Source organism: Cyphomyrmex costatus, unplaced genomic scaffold (assembly GCF_001594065.2).
Source record: "Cyphomyrmex costatus isolate MS0001 unplaced genomic scaffold, Ccosl1.0 scaffold1038, whole genome shotgun sequence".
NCBI classification, from domain to species: domain Eukaryota; kingdom Metazoa; phylum Arthropoda; class Insecta; order Hymenoptera; family Formicidae; genus Cyphomyrmex; species Cyphomyrmex costatus.
This window is the reverse complement of record NW_017274995.1, coordinates 12,391-25,839: the sequence shown is the minus strand read 5'-3', so window position 1 is coordinate 25,839 and position 13,449 is coordinate 12,391. Positions and strand designations below refer to the sequence as shown.

Below are 13,449 nucleotides of genomic sequence, written 5' to 3'. Positions count from 1 at the left end.
TTAACGTCTTGTCGTTTGCACATGACCTACCAACCATGTGGATTTGATTGTTTGACGTTGAGAGTGACCACTTTTCTACAGATTCATGTCTTTTATGTGAATTTACTACTGAAGATGGCCCGGATGTTAGGCCGAAACGTATAGTATTTTATATTTGACATTTTTTGATTGTTAACGAATATATATTGTTTTTTGTGATTTCGCATTGATAACAGCGAGTTTACTCTCATTAGCCTAGTTATTCTTTGTATTTGTAAACTTTAAACCGGTTTTTCTCGAAAACGGCTGAGAGTTGGGTCGTATCCCTCTACCAAAGTACTCTATTACTAGAATACTTTAACATTCATAAGCCTTTTTAAAATCGGTGAGTAACACCTCGCGCCCTCCCCTTGTAAGATAAAGAAGGTTTATCTTGGCTCACGGTACATTCCAGTCCATGCAGAAAAATTCAAACGATTTAACAAGAACGATATTAGAGTATCTTTTCGTAGTATAATAGAATAAAATGAGTAAATATATCAAGGTACAAAAAGACTCGTCTCCACACATCCAAAAATAATATCTACAAGATTCAATGTAATGATTGTGAAGCGTCTTGTGTGGGGCAGACATGACGCTTTGTCATAATGGTGTAATTAAATATAGGTCATATTTATGCTTAAAATGTTATTTTTAATTTTATTGACATTACAATGCCATTTTTTTAAATGTTTATTAATAAATTTTAAATTTATTTTAATAATTTAAATTTAACAATAATCAATCAATTACTTCGCCCCTTTTAATTTGTATTGATTATTGTTATATTAAGAGTCCTTGAATATTTTCATCTTATTAATTTAAATTTAATAATAAAAATTGTATATGTTCAGTAGACTCATCGTTAGATCCGGATAAGAGTAACATAAATTTCATTAATTTTGAGCTGGATATCTATAAAAATTCATTTTTTTAAATAAAGAATACACTGCTCTTTTAATTCTCTTTTAGCATTGACATTAAAAGAAGAGACTGCAGGATTGTTCTTTCGATTAAAAATTATTTGTAAATAGATTGTATATGAATATATTTAAGATTACCTGATTGAGCTGTTCTCTAGGACCAAGTTTGCATTGTGGAGCCGGTGCTGATCTCACAAAATCCATGCAGGTTTTGCCAGTCAGATCGTACTCAGTATCGCCGGCTTCCACTTGCACGGGAAAACACTCAGGATGCTGTCTTCCTAATGGCGAACAGCATGATAAGAAACTTCCATTGACACCTTGACTGAGCGCGGTCGCAGTGATGTCATGGTCCAAGAACTGGCCAAACACTGCCAGCATCACGGTGAAGGACGGATTACTGCTGGCCGAAGGTTTGTGTACTTTCAAACTAACTTCTCTAGCGGAAGGCAACTCGTTTCCGGACCGTGCCTTTCGAGGCGATTCGATTCCGTCGGCGTAATCGGACGGCAAGCATCTTCGAAAAGGCATCATACTGGCGCCCCAGCTTCTTGGCCGATTGCAGCTGCCGTCAATAGTTCGGTATTTGCCAGTTTTACAAGTGCGAGCGAAATATCGTTTGCACACATTTCTCGGTAACCAGCCGCTGTCGAAGATAGTATCGATCGCCGATGGTTTATCATGAGTGGACCTCAAATAAAATAATACCCATGAAATTCTATCAATCTAATCCTCTAATCAACTAAACATAGGGTAACTCCGGTATATATGCCGCATCTATCAAACACTTAATTTATTAAAAAACAAAAACTAGACTTGAATCTACAAAATGACACACTTTCTCTTGACCTTTTATATACAGATTTATTTTCGGAGACGTAATGCTTCTATTCTACAAATTTATTCTTGTCTATATTTATTATTTACCATTTATACATATTGTCATTGACATACATGTTCCGTTTGCTCACTGTTTTTCTTTATTTCATTTTACATTTGTCTGCCAAACAGTTAACGTCGTGGCTAATAATTTTCTTTTTATTATAATTTCATGTAAGTGAACTAAATTTTGATATCAATTACTACTTATAATAACTTTATATTAAATTATTCATAGTTGTGCCTACATAATAAACTGAACAGTATAATGGAACCAGTACAAATACTACACTAATAACAGCCTAATCTTGACAATCATGTAAGCCAATTTGTCATATCTTTTAACAAAAAATTTTTTTCATTAAAAATGTAAAGTATACTCTAACTCTTTTGGTTTCTTTTTCTTAATAATTTTTTGTAAACTTAACAATTTGACGTACACAAGATTTAATTTAAATTCGAACATTACCACCACGATATTTTGTACTTTACACTTAAATAATTTATATCTTGTATGCGCTACTATTTTGTATTATATGTAACTTTTATATTTAATTAATTTTCTTTGTACTGAAGAGAACCTTAACCGTAAAGGCGCAGGTACAATAGGGATTCGTAACGTTAACGTAACCGTAACTTAAGAAATCGGCCCCGTATAGTCTACAATGGCTGCCTGTAACCGTAACGTAACGTTAACTTAACGAACCGTAAGGAGTCGTTTTTAATCTGTGAAGCAGTATTTTGTGTTTTGACAATGCTAGACTAATTGTAGGATTTAAATAAATTCAAGTGTCGATGAAGTTGCTGAAGATAAACAAAAATTTCTGTACATTTTTTAATCAATTTTACAAATATTAATGTTTAAAAATTCCTTAAGTATTAATGTTTAAAAATTATTTTACAGATCCAAACATCACCCATTTATTTTCATATTTTTGTAAGATTAAAATTACATACTATATACTTTCTGGTTCGAACGTGTGAGTCCAGAAATTGCAGAACTTGAAATACAGCACTAGGACTCTGCGCTTTTGATCCTGATCCCGATGGGAAGGATCTGCTTTTAATATTCTTCGTTCTCTCGCGAAACGATCGCGCAGTTGATTCCACCGACTTTGGCAATCACTAACTATAGAGTACAATAATTACAATATACTTTTGTTTTTCAATTACGCTCAAAAATAAATATGTATATATAATAATGACAATTTATACACATCTGTTGAATTCATTGCTTTTGCAATGCTCTCCCATGAATTCTGTGCTTTTACACGATCTTTATAATCTGAACAGCTTTTGTCGTATAAGTGACTACACTTCTCGATCAAATCGATTAAAACCCGATCCGATCGTAAAGCATTATTATAATTTATTAGCTAAATGTGTAGGAAACAATTCAATCCCTTGATCTAACCTCTATAAAATTTTTTCCTCAACGTAACCGTAAAGAGTTCAAATAATTTAACTTTTTACGGAAGTGCTCCTTCGGTGGTCTACGGTTACGGTTAAGATTAGGTTACGTTACGGATCTCCATTGTAGATGATCCTTAAGTCGAAACCGTAAGTCGTATACGCTTTATTATTCATTTCAAATAAATTTTATATAAAAAAAAAAAATTAATAACTGTGTCAGCTCATATTGACATTTTATTGATTTTTTTGGATTTATTCATCTTAACCTATTAATTACCTTGTTTTTTTTTCAAATGTTTCAATTTTTTTAAACGCTCTTTACACAGTACATAAAAATAATATTATATTCTGAATTTTGATGCGAATTATGATTGTTTAAGATAATTTTAATAATTTAATTTACATATAAAAAGTTTATTAATAATATTTTTGCATAAAAAAAATTGAAGATGTGTCATATTTTGTGATACTTGCAGGAAAAAACGAAGTCTTACCTCATTTTCTCGATCATTTTCGTCGCCGCGATTTCGCCCACCGCTGCTAAAGCAAGAGCACTAACGTTGGAACATGTGCTCACCGCGTGACGATGTCTGGATTCAGGAGATGAAAATAACAACGGCGACTTCGCGGCGATCGCATCCGCGGATTGACGATCCTTCATCGCCTGTTCGCCAGCTCGTAATCCTTGGATATATTCCAGTTGGTTCCAATGCTTTTTTGACGTATTGATATCCTCTTTAGGTATTAAGATAGAATTGAGCTCAGTTGTGGCACTAACGGTACTGCTGAAGGCTACGTGCGAAATAGACTCAAGTGCCAGTCCTAATATCAAGGCACTACTTAAATTGTCAGGAGACGTTGCATTGTCATTCGCTGGATTAGTGGAAATGGTATGACTCATAGAGTAGCTAACGGATACCACTAAAGCCATGGTGAAAACCACTCTGTGAAATCGTGAATCGTATTGAAAAATCTAATCGCTCGATAAACTTTTAATTACTTCAATATTTACGATATTTTCGTCACGTAATTTAACGTCTTTTAGTAACATGATCAAATTTTTGAGTTTACTGATAGCTCGATGTATTAGGTCAATCGGAAAGTTCCATCCATTTAACAGCAAGTATCTATAAGCTGGAATTGTCGATAATTACAATGTTTAAATCCAGCTTAATTTTTTAGTTTTACCATCTGTTAATAAAATCAGTATATAAAAGTATACGTTTGCATCAATAACTTTGTTTCTTACTGAATTAAAATGTCGACATTTGAACCAAACAAACGTATTTGCGTGAAGTGTTAATCTTTTGCTTCAAATGGAAGAAAACTGCTGCTGAAGCTCGTGGAATGCTTATAGAAGTTTATAGTGATAGTGCTCCTTTCAATAAGACATGCAGGGAATGGTATCGACGCTTCCAAAGTGGTAATTTTGATGTGGAGGACAAAGAGTGTTCTGGATGGCTAAAATTATTTGAAAACAAAGAATTGCAGAATGAGTACCCATGTCAAACGCAAAAACAACTTGCAGAAGTATTAAATTGTGCTGAATCTGTTATTTCCGATTGTTTAAAAACCTTAGGAAAGGTCTACAAGGAAGGAAAATGGGTCCCATATGAATTGAAGCCAAGAGACATTGAAAGGCGTAAACCTACCAGCGAAATTCTGTTTGATAGGCAACAAAGAAAGAATATTTTGGATTGAACTGTGACTGGCGATGAAAAATGGATCCATTTCGATAAACGCCGAAAAATTATTTGTGATCCAGGCCAACCATCGACATTGACGTAAAAACGCAAGATTCATGGGAAGAAGGCTCTGTATTTGGTGGGACCAGAAGGGTGTAGTGTACCATGAGCTGTTGAAATCTGGTCAAACAGTCACAGGAGATCTCTACCAACAACAAATAATCCATTTGAGCCGAGCATTGCGCGAAAAACGACCAGAATATAAGACAAGACAGCATAAAGCGATCTTGCTTCACGACAACGCTCGACCTCACGTCACAAAACTCATTAAGGAAACGTTAGAAGCACTTCGCTGAGAAGTACACTATCCCATGCGACTTATTCACTAGACTGTGCCCCTTCCAACTACCACTTATTTCGATCGATGGCACATGCACTTGCTGAAAAACGCTTCAATTCTTATGAAGACGTCGAAATGGATCTCTGACTGGATAGTCTCTAAGGATGAGTCATTCTTTCCCCACGGAATTCGCTTGCTGCCCGAAAGATGGGAAAAAGTCATCTTTAACACAATAGACAATATTTTGATTGATGTACTTTTCCATTTCGTTTCTTAAATAAAATCAAATTTTTTACAAAAAAAAACAGACAGAACTTTCCGATTGACCTAACATTTAGAAATTCTATAATATATAGTTATATTAAAGTTTGAATTACTAAATATTTATTTCTGAACTTTTCATGTTTTTATAAAATAGCAAGTTTTTTAATTTATTATAGCTGCAGTTTTTGTAAGTAAAATATGTATACACTTACTTTTAAAAGTTAAACGAAGTAAAGAAATAAAAATTTGGATATAATTTAGTAAAAATAATTGATATTAAAACAATGCTCTCGATGTCAAAACAATAATAAAGATAAAGTACAGGGCAAATCCTAAAATCATCAATAAAAAAATTAAGAAACTTTTACACTTAAAAAATTAAAAATATAATTAAAACAAAATCAATCTTAAGAAATTTTTACGTTCTTAAGTTTGCATTCCTAAAAGAGTTTCCGTTGTTCATATGCATATAGTTTGATTTCGTTTTAATTATATTTTTAATTTTTTAAACTTAAAAATTTCTTAATTCAAAAACAAATTAGAGAGAATAAAGAGCAATAAGAGCCAGGAAGACGCGCAATTAAAAACAACACAACTAAGTGATAAAAACCATTTATTCAAAATTTTCTTTTTTATTAAGATATTAGCGCTCTTACATGTTTCGGCTAATTTTTTAGCCCTCTTTAGAGAAACAAAGTAATTTACATAACTATTCAATATAATTTTTCAATCAACGGTGAACTTCTCCATGTCGTGATAATTAAGATACAGAGTAAATAACAAATAAAACTAAATGGATGAAAAAGAAAAAAAAAGAAGAACAGAATAATTGAAAATATCAGAAATAAAAAATTGTGAGAACTAATTACCAAAGAATTAAAATTATAATAAATCATCCCGAGAATAAAGGAACTCATGATTACAAAGTACCGCATCGCAAATAATACTAATATTAATTAAAAACCAGTTCTCAATATCCTGATCAGTCAAAACAGGAAGTCAATTAATTAAATTTGGTCAAAGGTATAGAATGAAAGAAAGCAGACGATCCACAAAAGCCAAAATGACTTATTACTGTGTAAGAGATCTCCTATTACCGATTCCCGTTTGTTCTAGTTCTACCAAGAGTCTCATCGAGGCACTGTTATGTTCGCCACTCACGCCGCGCAGACTCTGCAGTGTGATTAATCGAGATAGCCACGCGAGGCTATCATTGGTCGCATGAGTTATTTCAAAGGGTACGTTCCGAGTTACGCATGAAACGCGTAGACTGCATAGAAAATCATTCCGCATCATTTTTTTTTCTTGGTAATGGTTTCCGAACGGTACTCTTTCAGTATGTCTGCATTGATGTTCTCTAAACTATTTTGACATAATACATTTTATTACTGAAAGATAATGCAATTAAAGTGAATACGTAATTATTCCAATGTCAAAATATTACTTACGTATAATCAAATATGCTAATAAACGTAATAAGTTTTTTGGAAATAATGTTATTACGAAATTGATTATCAGAACAATTCTTTCTCACGATATTAATTATTAATTAGAATAATAATTTGTAAAAGTATACTTATCTTAATTAACACGGTGTGGAGGAGCTCACCGTTGATTGAAAAATTGTATTGAATTGTTATGTAAATTATTTTGTTTCTCTAAAGAAGTCTAAAAAATTAGCCGAAACATTTAAGAGCGCCAATATCTTAAAAGAAAGGTTTTTGAATAAATGGTTTTTGTCACTTAATTGTGTCGTTTTTAATTGCGCGACGTCTTCTTCGTCCGTCTCCTATTGCCTTTATTCTCTCTAACTTGTTCTTGAATTATAAGGAATATTAATTGGTTTTATTATTATATGGTTTCTTAATTCTATTTGTCGACGATTCCCGGAGATTTACCTTTTACTTTATCTTTATATTATAATTTAGTAATCTTACAAATTGAAATAATAATATGATAAGAACAAGGACAAGTAAGAGTCGGTAACCATTTCTTATTCAAATTTAAAGTCAAGATATAAAATATTGTTAAATTAAATTAACATATTAACAAACGCCAAAAAATGTAAGAGATTATATAAAAAAAATTATAAAGTGTGTCCGGTCAGACCTTTCCCACTGCATACAGGAAGGTAGATGGGATCGAAATAAACATAAAAGTCCTTTACCGTTTATCGAAATTTGTAATAATAATCAAGATATTAATATTTACAATTGTACTAATAAGAGCGCTCCGATGGAAACGCTCTGGCCGCTCGAGATATAGCCCGGTCCAGTTTGTCAAACGATGATCGCGTCGGCAGCGCGTTGGAGAGGTAGGAGGGGAAGCGCGTAGTTGCTTAGCGTCCGCATCGCGCTTCCCCTCCTACCTCTCCAATGCGCTGCCGGCGCGATCATCGTTTGACAAACTGGACCGGGCTATATCTCGAGCGGCCAGAGCGTTTCCATCGGAGCGCTCTTATTAGTACAATTGTAAATATTAATATCTTGATTATTATTACAAATTTCGATAAACGGTAAAGGACTTTTATGTTTATTTCGATCCCATCTACCTTCCTGTATGCAGTGGGAAAGGTCTGACCGGACACCCTGTATATGTCAAGACATAATTCATTTATTTAAAATTTGTGACAAGGACTCTTATTATAAACAATAATCAAACATAATATAAGGGCAAAGAAAGAGTCAAAATAATTTAAATATAACTGATAACAAATTTACTTATGAAATAAAACTAAATAAATTACAATAAATAAGCAGTTTTCAACAATAATTTGACTTAAAATTAATTAGACATTAAGTGATCAGTTTCGACTCTCTAATTGAGTCCTCTTCAGACTTCGATTCATATTTTGACTCTTTCTTTGCCTTTATATTATGTTTGATTATAATTCATTTATACATGTTTCGGTCCCTGGATTGGACCATCCTGAGATGATAAAAACATTGAACGAAATAATGGAATATAACTGAGAATCAAACATCATATTAAGTCAAAGATAAATCCTCTTTCCGAGTGATACCAGAGTTGCTCGCAAACGATTGTCGGAACGTTTATTTGTAACGTCTTGATAGTCTATTAATAAAAGTTAAATATTACTATCAGGTTAAATATAACTATCAAATGATTTAAAAATCGCTTGGTTTTGAACACTCATTATATCAATCAAAAAGAAGAGATCATTATCGTTGTAACAAAAATTGACATAGTAGTAGTAGTGGTAGTAATAGCTTGCAGGTGGGCTTTATTAGCCTTCAAACGTGACCTAGATCCATGAGGTTCTATTGTCACTCCCTGCTTGTTCCGTAGGTCATACAATCAAGCCCAGTCTCGTATCGTTTACCAGTCTTATTAGACTGTTGAGCTTCGCATCTTCTAGATCCTTGGGTGTCATAAACATATGTCCTCAGGATCTGTATCTTTTACAAGCGAGTGCAGGGCAGCGACATAATAGGTGCATGTTGTCCTCGCTTTCTTCTCTACATAGCCGGCATTCTTTCTGTTCCGTTAGTCCTAGGTTAAATAGATGTGCTCTGAGAGGCATGTATGACGTCAAGAGGCCTATACCGCTCCTCAGTTTTGCTTTTCCCATTGCCAACAATTCTCTAGTTCTTGTTGGTTTGGGATGTCTCATAAGTTGTTTGGCTCGTTTGCAGCCCTCTGCCCCCTTCCAGGAGCTCGAGTGTTCCCGTTCAAGCCACTCTTTGATCATTTTTGTTCCTGCTGAAAATGGGACCCAGACGATCTGTTCAGTCGGGACCTTTTCAATACCCAGCTTTGCCAGCTCGTCCGCTCTCTCATTTCCAGATATACCCTGATGTCCAGGAACCCATACTAGGGTTACTTGATTTGTTGCCCCTAGTGTTGTGAGTGCTTGCATACAGTACCATACCACAGATGATTCTGTGGAGGTTCTTACAAGTGCTTCGATAGCTGCTCTGCTATCTGTGTAAATATGTATTTGTTTTCTGCTTTTCCCCTTTAGCAGAAGTTCTGCACATTTCAGAATGGCCAGCACTTCAGCTTGAAACACTGTGGTCAGCTCACCCATTGGTATGCTTACCTCATGGTTTATATTGGGCCCATATATGCCTGTCCCATATCGACCATTTGCTCCCGATTCATCTGTGAACCAAGTGTCTACGTTTGGATTGGTTTTGAAGTTGTAACGGTGCCCCCCTAAAATGCATCGTTCCTATGGTGCCATCGAAAAAGGGGCAACGCGCCTGTAAATATGTTACACAATAATTCTCAGAGACAGCAGCCGCCGAAAACGCCGACCGTCGTCGAGAACCGCTGATCGGAAATCTTCTCCCACGAGAAGCCGATTGGCGGAAAATATCGAGACCGACCGGAGTAATACAAGCGAGACTGGCGGTCTAGTATAAGATACCGCGACAACGGGCTGCGCGTGGCATTTTTCGCGTCGTTATCATCCTGACAGCTCCGCTCACCAAATCCTAGACCACGCACCGAAACCGTTCCAGAGACTCACTCGTTCCGACGAATCTGAGGGGTAGGGCGTACCCCGCTTCTACCGGGTGTTCCCGGCCGACGGACGAGCCGTCCCGGATACGACTTCCGAGCACGGAATTTCCGGACATTGTAACGCGTTGCTCCGACAAACCTGAGGGGTAAGGCGTACCCTGCCTCTACCGGGCGTTCCCGGCCGTCGAACAACCACTGCAACGACTGTGACCTTCTTCCGCTCCTTTTTCCGCATCCCGAAATTCCCGTCCCGATACTTGACATTCGAAAAGGGGTAGGGCGCTCCCTGCCTCTGTCGGGCGTTCCCGGCCGTCAAGTATCGGCTCCATTTCCTTCGCACCCATCTTCGATTTACGCGTCGCGCCGCGATTTTCCATTTTTGCTGGCGTATACCCGCGTTCCACCGCGTCGCTAATCGCCGCCCCGCGAGGCCGCGCCGCACAGTGGGACGAATGGGCGTGATTCCAGACATTAGGGTCAAATAACAAAATATGGAATTTGTTAAAATAATATATAAAATCTCATTCTTTAATAAATTCTCCATTTAGTAATGCGTTGTTAATCTTTTAATTGTTTAAGGTATATTTTTGGGCGGTATGTAAAGTTACGAATTTAGAACGCTTTCGCAATTCCAGTATTTGACATTTTGTCTTCTCTCGCTCTTGATAAATAATATTCATTTAAAATAATGAACTTGTGCAATTCTTATCAAATAGGTTCTATTTAATATAAAAAAAATGAAAATTTATTATATTGAACAATATATATATTGTTTACCTCCTATCACAAAGTTCATGCTTGGTATTTTCTATACATACGATAATAAAAATACCATATAGTTTTTTGATTAAGACTGATTAAATAATTCATTATACCAAATTGAAGGTCACTTATAGGACTACAAGGCCTGAAAAGTTTTCGTCCCGCTTCGACTGTAATCCGCATTGAAATGATAAGTGATGAAAAACCGTTATACCTTGTTTTAGATATCAGGTCAATCAGTGCCGTCAGTGGGTAGTTAAAACATCCAAAAAATGTGCACAGGTTCTTTTATTGCACTAATTAGATCATCTGAATTGATGAAATATAAATTTTCCCCGTATTATTATATATATCGTTAAGCAAATTAATGTAGGAAAAAAAAAATCAAAATTAATGAAGTATAAATGGCTATACAGAGTCATACGCTGTTAACGGAGCGCGGATAATACAAAAGAATCTTACATTTAGATTCAAAAATTCGGAGTCGAACGTTTCGGTCCTTTAATCTAGACCATCATCAGCGACAATATAAAATAATCTTAGAGATGGCGACTCCGAATTTTTGAATCTAAATGTAAGATTTTGTGTATTACCCGCGCTTCGTTAACAGCGTATGACTCTGTATAGCTATTTATACTTCATTAATTTCGATGTTCTTCTTTTAAACTTTAAAGAGAGTCTGTAATTCAATTTAAATTTACGTCATTTTATTTATTTATTTTAATGTAGGAATAGAATATTTTGTGCAATCAAGCATGTACTTATTCGCGCGTAAAACATGTAACTTCTCAATAATCGAAGCTATTCTCATAATAATGTCATTTTTGTGAAAATTGGCCGATAGATGGCGCACACTTATACAAGGTTTTAAAGTCACTACATTTATAAAGTACCGCAATTCACTTCAGGAATGTTGCGTCAAAATGGCTGAAGTGCACATAGTACACGATTTAAAGTACACCAACGTACGCATTGGGTAAATTTAATTAAAAAAAAGATTTAAAAGAATAAGGGCACTAGGAGTTTTATTTTTTAGTTTTATTATTACATTCATCATTCTAAAATCCGTTTTTACATTAAATTCAAAATAAGCGTCCCCAAAAACCTCTAAGTACTAATTTTCATTTCATTATAAGAAAAATTGAATCAGTTATTCTAAAATGTCCATTTATTTGGCGTTTCGTCCCACTGTGCGCCGTCAAGTACCGCCGTCAATCAGCGAGCGACCGAAAAACTCGCGACGTCAGCGGGACCGCCTTGCCGTACGCAAGAACCGCCGAATTCGCACATCCCGGTACCTACTGACACCTCGCGATCGCTTGTAAATACTTCGCGCGTTTAGGATTAAGCATTGTTGTATTGTCCGCGTCCGATTATTTTTCTCCGTTTCTGTATCGCCGTTATTCGCGTTTCGTTATATCATTGTTCGCGTTGTCCGTATCACACCGTTCTTTTGCTCTTATATTATATTTCTCTGTGTTATTTTTATTTTCGCTTTTCTTTGTAATAAATTGTGTTCGTTCTCAACTATCACTTTTATATTATTTCTTTTACTATCTCCGAAATACCGATCCAACGCGAATACTCCTCCTGCTGAACCTTTTTTATACGACACGTATTTTCGACGAGCTAGTCCGAGTATAAAAATCAGGTAGTTACAAGTTAGGCTTTCTCCAGTCCTCCCTAGTCGGTATTTGAACTTTAAACCAACTGGTGTCTTCTATGGGGATCCTGTCTTGTTCTAGGTTGAAAGGGTGTTTATCGGAAAGTCTCAGTCTGGTGTGTCCAGTCCTGGTTTCCTTCCACTCACTCTGACATTTTAATCTGTATGCTGTTTGCCTGGCTGTGTATTTAATCACCTGGTTTAAGGGCGGAATACTGAGTGCTACTTGTAGCGCCTCAGTTGGTGTAGTTTTCATGGCCCCTCAGGTATCCTCCCTGTAGGCTTTTGAGCAGGTTCTCCGCCTCCACCTTTTCCGCCTTTGACCACCAGACCACCGCTGCATATGTGAGTCTTGGTAACAATACCATCTTGTATATAGCCATAAGGCTGTCCTGAGATTTAGTCCCCAGTTCTTTCCCATGGCTCTTCTACAATCCCACATAGAGGTGTAGAATTTCTTCCTCTTTTCCTCAAGGTGTGGTTTCCAGCTCAATTTGGAGTCTAATAGGACCCTCAAATATTTTACTGAATTCACATAATTTATTTCCTTCCCCCAAAGCCTTAGTGTCTCAATGGGTTCCTGTTTGTATTTTCTGGTGAAGATCATGGCCGAGGTCTTTGTGGGGTTTACCATCAGTCCCCTCGTCCTACACCAGTTTTGTACTATCACCAAGGCTTCGTCCATCCGTTCCTTGAGTATTGAGAGGAAGAAAATTGACATAAATAACAATAAAACGAAATCATTAATATGTACAAAGAGTAAAAAGTATGAAATAATTTAGATGATGTGTATAGTTTAAGAAACGACAATAACTGATATATGACAATGTTATGCGTAAGGATCGAATATAACACACAAAGTCAGATTTTGTTTATAATTGGTATATATGTCTTATGTAATCGTTCATTATGTGTCTGGAGGTTGAGACTATTCATCTGTTTCTTTATGTGCAACATTACTTTTCAGAAACAAGACATTTTTTTATATAACAGCGTTTTTCTCGTCAAAGATTT

At 35.7% G+C, this 13,449-nt stretch overlaps 1 protein-coding gene across 1 annotated transcript; it reads right to left on the bottom strand.

Annotated features, from left to right (window-relative positions):
* Nucleotides 1-9,590, bottom strand: LOC108773789 (thyroid peroxidase-like). The gene is made up of 5 exons (XM_018539726.1): nucleotides 9,586-9,590; nucleotides 9,405-9,425; nucleotides 3,728-4,177; nucleotides 1,080-1,632; nucleotides 1-75 (listed from the first exon to the last, which is right to left on the bottom strand). Exons 1-5 carry the CDS (start codon nucleotides 9,588-9,590, stop codon nucleotides 1-3), a joined length of 1,104 nt encoding a protein of 367 aa, XP_018395228.1.
* Nucleotides 9,591-13,449: the final 3,859 nt, after the last annotated feature.

What these genes read in the sequence shown, in the direction of transcription:
- LOC108773789 (XM_018539726.1), bottom strand. An exon ending in ATCATCTGTGGTATGGTACT is followed by an intron (nt 4,178 to 9,404) that starts GTATGCAAGCAC and finishes ACGATTTCACAG; the next exon opens with AGTGGTTTTCACCATGGCTT. An exon ending in AAAATGATCGAGAAAATGAG is followed by an intron (nt 1,633 to 3,727) that starts GTAAGACTTCGT and finishes ATTTTATTTGAG; the next exon opens with GTCCACTCATGATAAACCAT.